The sequence below is a fragment of the Diadema setosum genome, chromosome 13 (genome assembly GCF_964275005.1).
Source record: "Diadema setosum chromosome 13, eeDiaSeto1, whole genome shotgun sequence".
NCBI lineage: Eukaryota > Metazoa > Echinodermata > Echinoidea > Diadematoida > Diadematidae > Diadema > Diadema setosum.
Window position 1 is genome coordinate 9901094 of NC_092697.1, and position 16746 is coordinate 9917839.

Here is a 16746-nt window from a genome sequence, read left to right on the forward strand (position 1 = left end):
TCTTTTTCTCTCTCTCTCACTCTCACTCTCTTTCTCTGGTATGAATACTTTTCTGTGTGTGTGTGTGTGTGCATGTGGGCATACTTCCAATTCATGTTTTTCTGTTGTGCCATCTGGAAACAGACATTGCCAGATGTTGAATGCTAGATGATCTGTCACTGTGTCATTGACGTTGTGGTCCCCTGTATTTGTTTCTCTGTTCAGCCTCACTGCTTGATGACCCTGATCGCAAGAGTGCCCAACTGACCGCAGTAGTGGGCGGCGACATGTACGGCTTCCAGGCTGGCCTTGACACCATTCCCCAGCCCACTGGGGTCCGCTACGTTCCGATCTTCAACATGACCCTCGGCAGTTTTGAGAGTTATGCACTGGAAGGCAGTGTGATAAAGTCAGAGGGAAACAACGCACTCAACATCAGCCTTATCAACCGGGAGAGGATTAAGCTCATGGCAATCAGCGGTAGGTGATTTTATCATAATAAGAAGAGACAAATCATAATAAAATTCAGTGTTGCCACTGTTCTACCAGAGGGCCCTGCTAATATTATTCCCTAGCATTGCCAGGTACCTATTTATACACCTGGGTCGAGCAGGACTTGATGGGTAAAAAAGAAAGAAAGAAATCTTGCCCAAGGATGTAAACACTGGGCGAGAATTGAAGTCCGGTTCTCCGATGGGAAGTTGAGAGTCTTAAATCCACTATGCCACAGTGCTCCACATCAAATTCATACAAAAAATTGCTCTAATTTACAGTAAGATTCCCTCAGAGAATTTAAGACCAGGTAGCGTAGGGACACGTGGGTGAGCCCTTTGAATTAATCTTCATTCACTAGTTTCCCATGTACATTGTACAGCCGAAAACTACGAATCGCACCCGTCGGCAAAAATGTGCATCAGAGTGTATGCACATCGGTAACTGTCATCTCCAGTCTATTCTTCAGCTGTGTGTTTAATACTTACTTACATAGAGATCAGGGATAAAGCTGGACACATTCCGTTACCAGGATCCTCAAATCATCCGAGCTTGGCTAGCCATCCCATTCAGTGGCATCTCCATATTAATGAGTCTTTAAAGAAATTCTTATTTATTTCTTCTTCAATTTCATTTTTTTTTTTCCTCTCCCATAATTTAGGTCTAATGGCTTTGTCCAAGTGGAAAGCCAATTTATCGAGCATGGAAAAAAACACAATCTGTGTTGTATTGTCTACTCGTACATTACGCATGTACAGTGGACTCCCATTATAACAAAGTCCATGGGACCGGCAGTTTTCTTTCGTCATATCAAAAGTTTTTTATAACTGAACAAATAAACAATGAAAAAAGCAGAGTGGCTAATGTTGGGGCCCGAATTTTGTCTTTGTTGTAACCGGAATTTTGTTATTACCGTGTTCATCATAACTGGAGTACACTGTAATTGGGCTATGACAGAATGGTTCAAAGGAATTCATGGCAACATTTGCCTCAAGGATTTTGGAGTTTGAATTGAGAAAATGTATAAATCTGTAAGAAAAGTAATATATGTGTAGATGTCATGATACATCACCTACTCATGAGGTGTATAATTTAGGTATACAGTTCACCTTACACGCACTGATGGAATCCCAATTAACCCAGCTAAAGGTCAAAAGGAATTTTGTATACATGTGTGAAATTCAAACACAATGAGCAAATGAAATCAGAAGCATGTCAGTGCAACAAAGACTAAGGTGTTGCAATGTTTTAGGTATTTGTGTATTTAGTTTAGCCTTGTATTGTTTTGTTTAGTTTTTTTTTTTTTTTTTTTTTTTTTTTTTTTTTTTTGAAGCCAGTAACTCTGTGATTGAGTTCAAAACCTCACATCTCTCAAACAATAACATACTTGTGAATTTCTGTTCTCCAGGTGATCTTGTGAACACCCAGACCATGAAGCGTGTGTCTGCCTCCGCCTCCATAAACCCCTTCTCTGCCACCCTCCAGGCTGGCTTTGGGAAGGAGGAAACCTCAAGCAACTCTGTGTCCATCACACCCATCTTTGAGTTCTCCACCTCCCTGCCCGCCCTGCACTCACTCAGGATTGGGGGCAGACCCGTCAGCGTCAGCAGGAATCCAACCACCGGGAAGGTCTCCATGGTTACCATTGAAAACATGTTCCTGGCCACACCCACCTCAAGGCTCTTTGAAGTTAACAGTGAGTGAAAAAAAAACCCCTCAAAGACCACGGGGTTACCATGAACATCTGCATAAATAATTCTGGAAAGCTTGGGGATGGAGGAAGTGTATTGACTTATTGGAGGTGGGGAGTATTTGCTGATAGGGTTTGTAGTGAGGAGATTGAGTGATGACAAGTAAACGAAACTTATGATATAAAGTTTAATGTAGGCTCTGTAATCTAGACCAGGTTCTTAGAAGAAATCTTATCAGACATTCCAAACATGTGATGTGATGTGAGTCATCTCTTCTGAGTCATCATAGTTGAAGTGTTATTCTTTCATGAACTTGAGATTACAAATTGGTAGTGAGATTGACTGAGAAATCAAGAACAGACAGCATAAAGGAAAGGGGTTGTTGTTGTTGTTGTTGTTGAAGTTCTGGTTCTCGTATGTGACTTTATGCAGCAAATTCCTTGATAAAACACTCCTGGGATGACTCCTTTGAATTCAACTATGACATCACCAGTAGTGACTTTAGCGTGACTTTGGTGTTCTGCTTCGGTGTTCTGGTAAGGCCAAGATGCATTAAAGTAACAAGAGGATTCTGTTCGTCCTGCAGATTTGCACTACGAGGGTGCCGCCGGCTTCGGCTTCCAAGCGATGATAGACGAGACCATCCCAGTTGGCGTCGAGTTCCAGACCTCTTCGCAAGAGAGGCACCACACCGTCGACCTGACTGCCACCTCCATCATGGGCGAATACCACATTGGAGCCTCGCTGGACAGCCATCCCGATGACCCAGTCAAAGTGCTCAATGTCATCACCAACATCAATGAAACTGAGTTCATCTCCCTTACAAGTGAGTTGGAAAGGCAGTGAGCGATTTGTTGTCACTATGCCAGGTTGGAGTGCTATTGAATTTGGAATGTCATATATCAGATTACCTGAAGATCTGCTTCTGGAAATGTAGAATAAGAAATCTTTGATCAACAGTGCAGTGTCTTTATAAGTCTCAAAAGATTGTGGTATTCAAAAGGAAAAATCACAATCAACTATTGATAGGATCCTCATATGAGGATTTCCAAATATTGTTTACCGCTCTTGTATCCCTAACTGAGAAAGTGAGTTTAGGTTGTTGATTTTTTTTTTTCTTTTCCTGTCATGCTTCAATATTCAGCAACACTGACCAATCAGACCGGAGCCAAGTATTCTCTGGACACAGATGTCACATATAAGACGAGGCAGCTGTACCGACTGGTTCTCGGAATGCAGCAGGAGGAGATTTCTCAGGGCAAGAGGTTTACGCCTCTCTTCCGCATGAGGACCAGGACGCTGGGCAGCATCTCGCTGGCCGGATCAGTGGACGTAGCCCAGGACAGTGTCACCTTCAAGGACCTCACAATCAAAGGAGCCAAGAAGTCATTGACGCTCACTGGTAAGTAGAATCAACGTTCTGTATACGCCCGCCATGTTTTTAGCGAGTCTAATATTTCGGGAATCGGGACTTCCCTGACAATTACGCAAGTTGATTGTCAAATCTGCAATTGTGGAGTACAGGTCTGAACGGAGGAATGCATTCGTGCACGTCACATTCATGTTGGGATCAGATAATATTTGTGCATATTTTTAAATTTGTGAATAGCACGGAACTTGCAAAATTCATGACAATATCAACCTCACGATATATGTGGCGTAAACAATAAATGTCATTTCAGTCTCACTTTGACAGCTGTTTTTAGGTATTTTTAGGCTTTTGTCTGTGTGCTGCACTGGCATCTAAAGGTCACTGTCATTTGGAGACGGACAAAAACTTAATCTAGGAATTTCAGTGGTAATGTTATTTGTGAAGAAAATAGATGTGAATGACTGATCAGTTCCCTTGAATAACATGGATGATGATCACTGCAAATTGGCATGTACAATATCAATTTCCTGACATAGCACCTGCTGGAAGAGTCCTGTAATTAAGTAAGGGAAATACTTCCTTTTATAAAGTCAGCCCCTGAGGTCAGTGGTCAAGGTATATGACCCTCAAAAATGTATAGAATAAATTGGGGAAGGATCACATACTGTACTAATGGCAGAACATGGTGACTGCATGACAAAGTGGAGATTGCCCAGTTGACTGCACGTTGTGGTCAAATGCTCATCTTTCTAGTTATAATAACAAACATACAACTTTTTTGTATATTTATATGTATTCATTTCCTTGTATGTTATTTACTGTACATTTATTTATTCATTTATGTATGTATGTATGTATGTATGTATGTATGTATGTATGTATGTATTTATGTATTTATTTATGTATTTATCTATGTATTTATTTATTTATTTATTTCATCATTGCAGGAGAAGCTGGAATTGAGAGGAACATCAACCGTGCCTACTGGACCATCAGTGTGGTGAACCCTTACACAAACATAACAGCAGAGGGCGCCACATCCTGCTTTGAGCAGACAGTGACCTTTAACAACATGCTGGCTGTTGGCGATGGCACTGATGCGGTCCGCTCCTACACTGTGGTGTTTGACTTGCAGAATTCCACCCGTGAGGTGAGTGGAAACAAAATGAGGATAAGAACTCAAGTAAAACAGAAACAACTTGGCCTTATTTTCCATTTGAGAGAGAGAGAGAAAAAAAAAATGAAGCATCCTGCTTTAACCAATTGCATATTTGCCGGTTAGCTATTTCTGACAATTCTAACAAGAGCTTGTGTGAATTAATCATTGCGCTACTATAGTGAAATACTGTGATATCTCATGCCAAGGGGTTGCTGTTGCTGGTGGTGATGACTGGAATAAGTTAGGAGAATGATGTTACCGGTTGATTTCATCTCCGTGTAGGGCCAGATACTGTCGTGGAACAGCAAACTGGAGCTAAACCTCCCCCATCATCCTGAACTCAGCTTCCGCGCAGATTCAGCATTCACCCTCACTCCAGGCCGCTCGTATGGGGACGTCTTTAGACTGTGCTATGATGGCATCGACTGCACGGATGAAAATAAGAGAGTAAGTATGGGGGGAAGGGAAGTAGTACTCTTTTGGATAGAGTCTGGATAGTCAATCTTTTGTCATATAGATGGTAAGGGAAGTGTCGTTCAAAGAGCTATTAGAATTATTATGAGCTCAAAGAGTGAGTAATGCTGCTGCAATAATGCAATGAGTTCAGTTTCTCACATGAAGCGTACCTGCCAGTTGTTTGCATTAGATGGGAATATTTCTATTTCTTATGAAAGAGAAAGCTTTGTTCAATCGTGTGTTTCTATTTCTGTCAACACTTGCAGGTAGTGATGCATGGGAGACGGGTGAAAATTCCAATTTTAACCTGTTGAGGATGAGTTCCAAGTATACTCAGGCAAGTGTCTGTGGGAAATGCGTGTTGTAGCAAAATCAGTCCGTCCTCAACTGGTTAACATTTTCTCCCATTCAGTTCTATTTCTTAAATTATTTGGTTTGCAGGTATGCATTCAAACATTGTTGTTGAGAATACTGCCACATTGACGAATCTGATGGAATGTCTTTGGTTGAAAGTAGCTGTGCGTAGGCAGGATCTATTGAACTTTGATTTTCCTTCTCTGACTGTGGTGATATCAGAATTGTTTGCCGGTTTCACTTCAGATAACCTTGGGGCACGACTTGACCTTCAGCCGTGACCACGAATTGCATCTGTTCAACAATGACCTGGAAGTGCAGTACAGCCATCCTGCCGCCGGGAAGAGTTACAGCCTGAGTTTGACTAGCGACTGTGGCAGGGACGTCCCATCCTCCTCCTCCCTGCTCATCAGAGATGACTCTGCGGTGCTGTTCAACGTCTCGCTCCGCTACGTACCTGAGACAAAGTCAAGAAACGGATCGGTGGCAGCTGACTTGGAGATGCCGGGCCTCTGTTCCTATGGCACCAATACCACCTGGCGCAGAAGAGGAGGCTACCTCATGGTCTTGTCACAACTTAGGTCTGGGGAGGACAAGATGGGTGCATTGCTTATTTCAAATTTGACAGTGCTTGGGTTGATCGAAGAAGTTTACTATGACCTGCTTTTACAGTGCATGGATAGTGCTGATAACACCTATGCCTACCACTACTCCTCTGCACAACAAGAGGGTAGCATGCTCAGACTACAGACTGTGAAGAAGAACAATGTGGTGAAAATGCTGCGAAGAGAGGAGTTGACATTACAAAGGTCTGAGGAGAGTACACTGCTCCGTGTCAGCGATGTCTGGAAGACCATGTTTAGCACCCCTCAGGAATTCAGCTACAACTTGACTTTCTCTCGGGATCACACCAACAACAACAATGCCAACCTGGAGCTCCTGCTCGGCCTCTCACCCAGTCTGAGACCGTATGCTCTCACGGTTGAGTTCAGGAACACTTCCTCCAAGTCCAAGCGAGAGGGGCTCCTGAGAACCACCGTCGCCTTGCAAAGCATGAACGTCACTACCCTGGCTCAGGGCAAGTTGGAAGGTGGCGTCCCATCCGGAACCCTCAGCCTCACCATCTCGAACGGCAGGAGGAGCGATATCACATATAGTGTAGACCTAGCTATGCGAAACGCCACCAGCGAAGACCAGCTCAGCTACAAGACCTCCCTTGTCCTTGCAGCACCTCGTCACCAGTCCAGTATTAGGCACTATCTCACAGTCGGCCGGCCCTCCATGATGGATATTGCCAGTGAAATCTCAGGATCATTCAGTGGTGAGAGCATTTCTATTTCAGACATTCTTTAAGAATTAAGTCAATTCAGACTTTAATGTAATATAGAGTTTTCCATTTGCTCTGTTTTCCTTAAGTGATTTTTAGCCCTTTCAAGAATTATCCAAGACATAAACAACAGATTTTCATTTTTTGTGTGTTAATTTAGTGTACCACATGTTTATTGCCAACATTCTTTATGTGACAAGTTAGAATAGCATATGCTTACTCGTTTTCATGTACAAGTCAATGAATTTCTGGATAGGTTTTGATTTGAGTCAGTCTGTAGGGGACCTAATTTTAAAGGCATAATTTACCATTTGCAGATGCAGCAAAAAACCAGCATTAGTGCTTTAAAATAGTTCTAAAAAGTCAGATACGAATAGAAACAACCAATGTAAAAATTTGAACCAGTATAGTCAATGTTAAGTATTGTTAATATAGAAAATGTGAACGATAGTTATAATAAAAATGTTTCCAGTCTAAACTGTCTACAGTTACTGTCCGAGTATCCTCTCTTCATAAATGCATTTATACTGGCACTTTATACTGGTGTTTAATGAAAAAAAAAATCTCTGTATATTTTAGGCTTTATTGCAAACCTTGTATATGGTAGGATGTTTTGTGATGCAACTAACCTACACATATGCATCAAAAGTGACATCTTGAACATTTTTTAAATCACTGTTCCCAAAGGTTTAATATATTTGATATTTCTGGTACTTTGAATTCCTGCAGGCATTGAAGTCTCCACTGGCGTTAGTCGGGTTGTAGTAGAGGACAATGTCGAGTCAAAGGTGTACCTGACGTTGCCAGATCACACGTACGAGCTTGTTTATGACAGCAGTGCCAATCGCCACCGCAATGTCACTATTCTGAAGGACTCAGAGCCCATCCTCATGCAGAACACTACTACCAGTGTGGTGAGGTCAGCCCCCAACAACCTCGTGTCAGTGAGACACATGCAAAGGACCAACGTGATGGGCCATGTTCTTGAGGGGGACTTCGCGGTGTCCAACCTCAGCGATGGCATTTCCTTCTCTGGTCGCCTTCGACAGAACACCACTGATGTTCTCGACATCAGTATCTCTATCTCTCGCTCCCCACGTGCAAGGAACATTGTCCTGGATGTGCGTTCGGAGTATGTGCCAGGCTACGCCACTGTAGCAAATCTTATTTTCCTGAATACTGAGACAGTCACGTCGCTGAACTCTTCGCTGAGTGTCAACTACCAGCAGGAGGTAATCTGCTATATATTTGGTATTTTTCCATTTTCTGGTAGCATTTTCCACTGGCAGTGATAGCTTGCTTTCAAATTATTTATCAACCTAATGGATGTGCACCTATGTAACAGTGTGTGGAAATTATCTTTTGAACAGAGTGTAGGATGTCCTATAATGCTTGGTTTCCCCAGGATCTGGGGGCATTAACTACGTTTGTGCAGATCTCCTCACTGGCAATTTACATTGTACAAGGTATATCAAACAATATATTTTTGTGCAATGCCTCTTATGACATGATGGTTACATAAGTGTTAAAATAAAATGAAACCATCCCTAAACTACAAGTCACAAGTCAGCAGAAAATGTTTAAAGCAATCTTTTAAAGTGTTTACTCATCTGCATCTTTTTTTTTTTCTTGATGCAGTTTTGTCTTGCTTTGAACAATTCTATCACCAGGGCAGCTTGATTTTAGATGTTACATTTTTTTGTTTACCCATTAGTCAGTTTACATTTTTTATTCTAAATTGCATATGAGATAGTTGAAAAAAAAGTCTTCAATATTTAAAAGTGTTACAAGAAAATGTGCATAAGACTTGAAAAAATGTCAAATATTTGAAATGTTCTTTTATCTTCATGTTTTCTTTACTTGTATTCGACCTGGTCTCTTGTCTTTTTCCAGTTTTCTTTTGTGTTCAGCAACGATCGATCGGTGGAGGATACCAGGATCACCCACGTGCTCGTGAAGCAGCCCACAAACCCCGACCTTCGCCTGCGTCAGTTGGCCCTCCACGATTCTTGCCGCAAGACGGGCAGCTCCTACCGGCACAACACCACGGTGATGTGGGGCGACTTCCTGCCCACCCAGATGATCGGCGTGAAGCTCGTAGCCAGCGGCTCTGATAGCAAGAGAGAGGAGTCGGTGAAAATCATCAATCCAGGCAGAGTCTTTGGATTCGGCAACCTCTATGGCCTTGTCATGACTGATGACATAAATGGCTACGATCGCTCCCGTAATGTGAGTTCAGATTTCTGAACTTTTCAGTGTGCTCTTGCCCATCGGTGTTTGTTTTTGTGTTCTTGTAATTGGTGTCAATTGGGGACAATTGCATGCAACACATCGCCCAATCAGGAATCTTTGCCAAACTCGGGATATCCCGGGTTTCCAAGTCATGAAAAATGCCTTTAGAAATGCTTAAAGGTCCTGTTTACCTTTGGGAGCAGTGATTTAAAAAATGTTCAAGATATCACAGTCAATGCATATGTGTAGGTCTGTTGTATCACAAAACATCCTACATATAGAATTTTTGCAATAAAGCCTAAAATATACAGAGATATCAGTATTTTTCTCATTAAACGGTAACTGTAGATGGTTTAGTCTCGAAACATTTTTATTATAACTAGCGTTCACATTTTGTGTATTTAACAATACTTAACATCGATTATGCGAATTCAAATTTTTACAGTGGCTGTTTCTATCCCTAACTCACATTTTAGAACTATTTTAAAGCACTAATGTTGGGTTTTTGTTTCTTCTTCAAATGGTAAATTATGCCTTTAATATCATTAAGTAATATCCACATCTCTTGTTCTGGTGTTGTTGAAAAATTCCTTGATGTCTGTTTCCACCACACATTGACTTTCAACTTTTGTGAATGGATTTGTTCATGAAGGATATTCTATGAGTTCTTGGTTGGATTGTGAATTCTCACACAGCTAGTGCAAACATTTCCTCTATTTGATAGTAGAAAGTTCCCACGATCAATACGCCTGTATGTACTTTCTAGCAGTGCCCAGTTTAAACGTGTAATTCTCTCTTATTCCATATGTACATATTTCCTGTACTTAGTTTTAAAATGTTCACACAAAACTGTCATGTGAATTGTCACAAATATAATGCTGATATATATTATATCACACATACATACATATATACATTGTATATAATATATATATGTACATATATACCGATCTCTTGTTTCAGATGACTGTGTATGGAGAGATGGGCAGATTATTGACCATCGAGACTGACTACAAAAATGCCAGTATGGGTTCTATGAAGAACCACCAACTTGGTGTCACCGTAACAAGAGCCAACAAAGAGGTAAAGAAGCTAGAATGTTTCAATCCTTTTTTGGGGGAGTGATCATCTTCAATGAGAGACTGTATGAAAATTCATCACTGACCACCTGACTTGATGCACTGTCGCTAGAAGCAATTTACGAAACTTTGCTCTGTATAACTGGTACTTAACAGATTAAGCAGACAGATGGCATATTGTTTTAGATCACCTAATAGAGTAATGATATTTGATGCTGAAAAAAAAAGCAACTGAGCATTCAGAGTTCATTCTGCATTACAAATACATTGCTTTAAAACAACTAAGAGAGGAATTACAAGTAACAGTCAGTGGATTTGGGGAAATAATCGAGGAGTTTTAACTATCAGTCAGTGGATTTCAAGTGGAGCATTAAAAAAAAACAGCTTTAAAGGGATGGTATGATTTTGGTTGAGACAGGAATTCAGGTTTTAAACTTTTATGAGATAATTAGAAACCACTTACTGTAAAACAAGGAATGTTCGTGTGCATTTTAATTTCGTGAATTTCGCGAGCGCGAAGATTCGCGAAATTAAAATGCACGCGAAAGTTCTTGTCTACACTATACGCATTGAATACCAGTGGCAGTTCGTGAAAATGTCATGCCGCAAAAAAGGCTGTTGGCTCCCATTTGCGAAAAATTTCATGCCGCGAATATATCATGTTTTACAGTATATGATGATATAAAAGAGCATACAATCTAAGAGGAATTCAAAGTTCATTTGATTAAAATTGGTTTTGAAATTACTGAGATATCCAAAAACAAAGTAAAACAAAGTGGTCCTAATGAAAGGTGGGACCTACCTTTTATTAGGACTTCTTTTTTCTGGATATCTCAGCCGTCTCAAAACCATTTTTTGTCAAATAAACTTTTAATTCCTCTTAGAATTGTATGCTCTTTTATATTTCATATAAGAAGTTTCTGATTATCTTGTAAAAAGTTCAAACCTGAATTCCCATCTCAACCAAAACTATAAAATCCCTTTAACACATCTATGAAAACTGTGACAGATGAGAAAGCCTGTAATTGATATTCGCTTGTGTGTTTTGGAACTGTCAAGATGATATCCCGTGAGAAATCCCAGTTTGTGTCTCACCCATTGGAAGCAGTATTTCAAAATGAGCAAATGTAGTTTGCTATAAAATTTTCTCAAAATTGGTTTTGTATACCAATTTCCTCCTTACTCTGATTGTGTAGTCTAAGGCAGCTGATATGCACATCCTTTCCTGTCAGTTATGTGTAGTTCATTCCTGTTCAAATGTTTCCACATGAAAAAAGCATTTTATTTCACCAGGTAGCCTAACAGTTTCCATCAACAATTTTTGATGAAAATCCTCACAGTACAAAGTCCTTTTCCCCATTTGTAACCCACCACAACAAAAGGATCCGAAAGTCGCTGACAGCTGAGCCGAGAAAAACGAGTTTGAAATCAGATCATCAAAGTTGGTCAAAACCATTGAATTTCTGTTGTTAGCATAATGTTGTAATCTAATGTTTCGTCTATCATCTGCCAAAATTTCGGAACTTAATGATCAAGGGAAAGGCAAGAAATAAGCATTTTTCAGGGTCATGGTTTTCCAACTGTCAATGGAACGGAAATGTGTCCCAAGATTTGGATTTAGTGCTGCAGATAGACTCTGCCCCTGGCAACAAGGGAGTGATCTTATTGGCCAGTGCGTGGCATCCTGGTTACTGAATTGTTGTGCGTAAGACCGCTGGCGCTAAGCCTGAATGAACGTCGCGGAGGTTGCTATGAGCGGACCTTCTGTTGTCAAGAGGTGAAAACTGTCTTATCTCCCTTGATCACGATTGTGTCGGAAGAAAACTTTGAAGGCGATTTTCACAAAACGTTGATTTCCTAGACCACTCAACATAGTCTCATAAAATCATCAATATCTCTACAACCCAATACTTTTATGAGTCGTGTTCTATATGATATTAAAGCTTAAGAGTAAGGGAATAATGTCATGTCATTTTCAGAAAATTGACCTCCCTCGACTTTCAGATCCTTTTGTTGTAGCGGGTCACATTTTTTTTATCTGGAAATTGTAAGCTGTGAAACATGTACTAGTTGAAACTTTGACCTTTGAACTCCGAATTGTGCAGCCCATCAGTGTGCAGACCAGCCTTATTCACAATGGTGAGGAGGCTCTCTTGGATGCTGACCTGGTCATCACCTACTCTCAGGATGAAGACGAGAAAATCTCTACAGGCATCGAGGTGACAGAAAGGGATGGTGGTCATGAATTGATTCTGACCTTCCAGCACTTGATCAACGCCATTGATATCACTATGCACGGGTCAGTCACTGTTCATGTATTTCCCTATTTGAAGTCACCACCATCGTACTCCCTTTTATCTCCGTGTACCCCCTTGTACCCATGTACTCTCTGAGTCCTTCAAATGCTTGACACTGTGTGTTTGGCATTGCATACCACAAGTGATGATTCCCTTTGTGAACATGAACATTTAACTGTCTATCTATTCTGCCTTATTTAGCGATGCATGTCATATCATACACATATTGAAGATTGTGTTTATGTTAGGTAAAGCAGGGCTGCACACTAACCCATTTTTTCTGCCGGTCCGACATGTCTCTGTCGGACCGGTAGATGCCCCATTTTACCATTTTTTACCGGTCCGAACAGAAAACTTACCGGTCAACAACGGCAACCTAAAAAAAACATTAAATTACTTGCAAACTTATTTTCTTGTTTTTATGGACGTACCCCCCCCCCCCATGTACATTTTACTGATTAATGTCTTTTTAAACTTGAATTATTTATTGCACAAGAAATTAAAAAAAATGAGAAAAAAAATAGAATGTTTGTTCGTGAATTACAGTGTAAAATGATAATGAAAAAAAAAAATCAGATTGTATCATGCGTTTGTGACTTTTTCTAAACATTAGCGCACGAACTTGCTGCATAACCGTGATTTAATGAATTATTTTAGCTGTGATATTTTCGGATGCACGAGCTACAAGGGGTTCTTTATTTTTCTTTCGACACTCTCTTCGCATTTGTGCATGCGTTCTGAAAGGTACACGACATGCAGGGCCGAATTCGCAGTCCTCTTTGCGCCCATTTCTACCTCAAATATCAGCGGGATTGTGCACGCGCCAAAAGGGGTGAAAATGTGTCCTTTATTTTTTTTTTGCCGATATAAACTCTTCGAATTTCGTAAGTGCGTTCTTAAAAGATGTACCACACGGCCGAATTCATGATACTTTTTGCGCCTATTTTTACCTCAAATATCAGCGGGATTGTGACGATTTCATGAATTACTTCGGCTGTAATCTTTTATGATTCATGCGCCAAAAGGGGTTGAAAATGTGTCCTTTATTTTTTCCCGATAAACTCTTCGAATTTCGTAAGTGCGTTCTTAAAAGATGTTCCACACCGCCGAATTCATGATACTTTTTGCGCCTATTTCTACCTCAAACAAATTATCAGCGGAATTGTGGCAATTTCATGAATTACTTCGGGTGTAACTTTTTGTGATCTCATGCACGCACCAGCTAAAATGGTTGAAAATGCGTTCTTTATTTTTCTCCCCACAATCTCTTCGCATTCCGTACATAAAGATGTACGACACGGCCGAATTCACGATCCTTTTTGCGCCTATTTCTACCTCAAATATCAGCGGGATTGCGATGATTTCATGAATAACTTCGGCTGTATTCTTTCATGATGAACGCGCCAAAAGGGGTTGAAAATGTGTCCTTTATTTTTTCCCGATAAACTCTTCGAATTTCGTAAGTGCGTTCTTAAAAGATGTATGTGTACCACACAGCCGAATTCATGATACTTTTTGCCCCTATTTCTACCTCAAATATCAGCGGGATTGTGACGATTTCATGAATTATTTCGGCTGTAATCTTTTATAATTCACGCGCCAAAAGGGGTTGAAAGTGTGTCCTTTTATCTTCTCCCGATAAACTCTTCGAATTCGTAAGTGCGTTCTTAAAAGATGTTCCACACCGCCGAATTCATGATACTTTTTGCGCCTATTTCTACCTCAAATATCAGCGGAATTGTGACGATTTCATGAATTACTTCGGGTGTAATCTTTTGTGATCCACGCACCAGCTAGAATGGTTGAAAATGCGTTCTTTATTTTTCTCCCCATAATCTCTTCGCGTTTCGTATACATAAAGGTATACGACACGGCCGAATTCACGATCCTTTTTGCGTCTATTTCTACCTCAGATATCAGCGGGATTGCGATGATTTCATGAATTACTTCGGCTGTAATCTTTTATGATGAACGCGCCAATATGGGTTAAAAAATGTGTTCTTTATTTTTTTCTCTTCGCATTTCGTAAATGCGTTCTTAAAAGATATACGCCACGACCAAAAATCATAATTCTTTTTGCGCCTATTGTCTCCTCAAACTTCAACGGGATTGCGATGATTTTATGAATTATTATTCGGCTATAATCTTTATGATGCACGCGCCAATACGGGTTGAAAATGTGTCCTGTATTTTTCTCCCAATAATCTCTTCACATATCGTATACATGCGTTCTTAAAAGGTAGGCCTATACGACACGGCCGAATTCACGGTCCTTTTAGCGCCTATTTCTACATCAAATATCAGCGGGATTGCGATATTTCATTAATTATTTCGGCTGTAATCTTTTGTGATACACGCGACAGAAGGGTTGAAAATAAGTTCTTTATTTTTCTCCCGATAATCTCTTCACATTTGTGAATGCGTTTTCAAAATTATACACTGCACGCAGGGCCGAATTCGAGATTCTTTTGCGCCTATTATTGTTTACTCAAATTTCAACGGGATTGCGATAATTTCATGAATTACTCTTTGGCTGTAATCTATATGATGCAAGCGCCAAAAGGGGTTGAAAATGTGTACATTATTTTTATCCCGCTAATCTCCTACCATTTAGTACATGCGTTGTTAAAAGGTATACGACACGGCCGAATTCACGATCCTTTTTGCGTCTATTTCTACCTCAAATATCAGCGGGATTGTGGCGAATTCATGAATTACTTCGGATGTAATCTTTTGTAATGCACGCACCAGAAGGGTAAAAATGTGTCCTTTATTTTTCTCCCGATAATCTCGTTGCATTTGTGCATGCGTTTTTGATAACCGACACGGCATGCAGGACTGGATTCAAGATCTTTTTCGCGCCTATTTATTTCCTCAAATTTCAACGGGTTTGCGTTGATTTCATGAATTGTTATTCGGCTGTAATCTTTTATGATGCACGCACCAAATTGATATGTCCTTATATTTTTTTCTCCTCTATAATCTCTTCGCATTTCGTACTTGTATGAGCTTTTGAAAGGTGTACGACGCGGCCGAATTCATGATCCTTTTTGGGACGATTTCTACCTGAAATATGTAAGCGGGACTGCGATGATTTCATGATTGTTTTTTCTCCCTTGTATTATCTCTTTACATTTTTTTAAGGGCCGATTTCGTGATCCTTTTCGCGCCTATCTTCATTATGAGACCATTCTGAACGAATGAAAATATTAATTTACTGTATCGCTGAATATAGAATATGTTTTTACTTTTTCTAAAAATCGGCACAAGTAAAATAGTTCTAACATGTCAACTGCCACGCAGCTGCGAAGCCGGGATCGGATCGATCTTGCGTTTAAAAAAAAAAAAATCATGAGTAAAATGACCCAGAAATGCGTGCGCTTCTATCAATGCTTTTTGTCTGGCATGACCGCCGATCGCAAGCAAACGAACAAACAAAACGGGATCGGGGAAACAATCCATGCATTTCAACAGTTACATTGTACCTTTGCATGTATTGCATAGCATGGCAGTGCGTGAGCAGCGCCAATGCGCAAGCGAGCGCGAATAACTGGTCGACTGCTAGTGCTCAAAACTAATATACAATTGTATGTTTACTTTACAAATTGCACCGGTAGACATATTCGAAAACTTGCGTAAAACGTGTTGAACAATGCGATATCTTGCATTCTGTTTCTCCCTGATCGGGGCTGATCTTTTTCTTTCTACTGACCCCGCCAATGCTTTTTTTTTTTACTGGTCATGTCGGACCGGTAACTTGTGGATTTCCTGAAAAGTTACCGGTCCGACAGTGACTTTTGCCGGTCTTGACCGTCGGACCGGCGCCAGTGTGCAGCCCTGGGTAAAGAATAAAACTCTGTGTAAGTAATCTTTAGGTCACGCACAAATGCCTTTGCAGATGCAAAGATACTAGAAAAAAAAAGAAGTGTTTGAAACTATATAAGCACATTATGCCACCAAAGTAAGATGAGGCATGCTCTCAAAATTTGGCGACAATGGCTGCCAGGCCACTGAATGGAAATTATAAGATTTCTTCTTCACCACACAATTGATAGATCAGGTAGGTCGGAGACCTGTTGTGTTTCGTTTTGACTGGGTTTGTGACTCTCTGATCCTCAGGACATACATTAAGGAGGAAAACCTTCTTCGGGTGGTTCTTGAGAACAGCATACTTCTTGGAATTAACAGGTATCAGCCGGAGATCATCCTTTCACTGAACAAGACAGGCATTGATTTATCGGTGAGTCAGAAGACAAACTCGTGGCAATTCCTTCATTCTCATGGTCGGACATCTGGGTATCTAATGGC

At 40.5% G+C, this 16746-nt stretch overlaps 1 protein-coding gene across 1 annotated transcript in view; it reads left to right on the top strand.

Annotated features, from left to right (window-relative positions):
• Positions 1 to 16746, top strand: part of LOC140236834 (apolipophorins-like) — a 55889-nt gene that overhangs the window by 22802 nt on the left and 16341 nt on the right. Inside the window, exons 21-32 of the mRNA XM_072316772.1 lie at positions 205 to 459; positions 1880 to 2167; positions 2749 to 2988; positions 3307 to 3564; positions 4482 to 4684; positions 4976 to 5140; positions 5750 to 6824; positions 7560 to 8062; positions 8724 to 9059; positions 10026 to 10145; positions 12247 to 12440; positions 16558 to 16678. Coding sequence (XP_072172873.1) covers positions 205 to 459; positions 1880 to 2167; positions 2749 to 2988; positions 3307 to 3564; positions 4482 to 4684; positions 4976 to 5140; positions 5750 to 6824; positions 7560 to 8062; positions 8724 to 9059; positions 10026 to 10145; positions 12247 to 12440; positions 16558 to 16678 — 3758 coding nt within the window. The remainder of the gene's footprint in view (positions 1 to 204; positions 460 to 1879; positions 2168 to 2748; positions 2989 to 3306; positions 3565 to 4481; positions 4685 to 4975; positions 5141 to 5749; positions 6825 to 7559; positions 8063 to 8723; positions 9060 to 10025; positions 10146 to 12246; positions 12441 to 16557; positions 16679 to 16746) is intronic.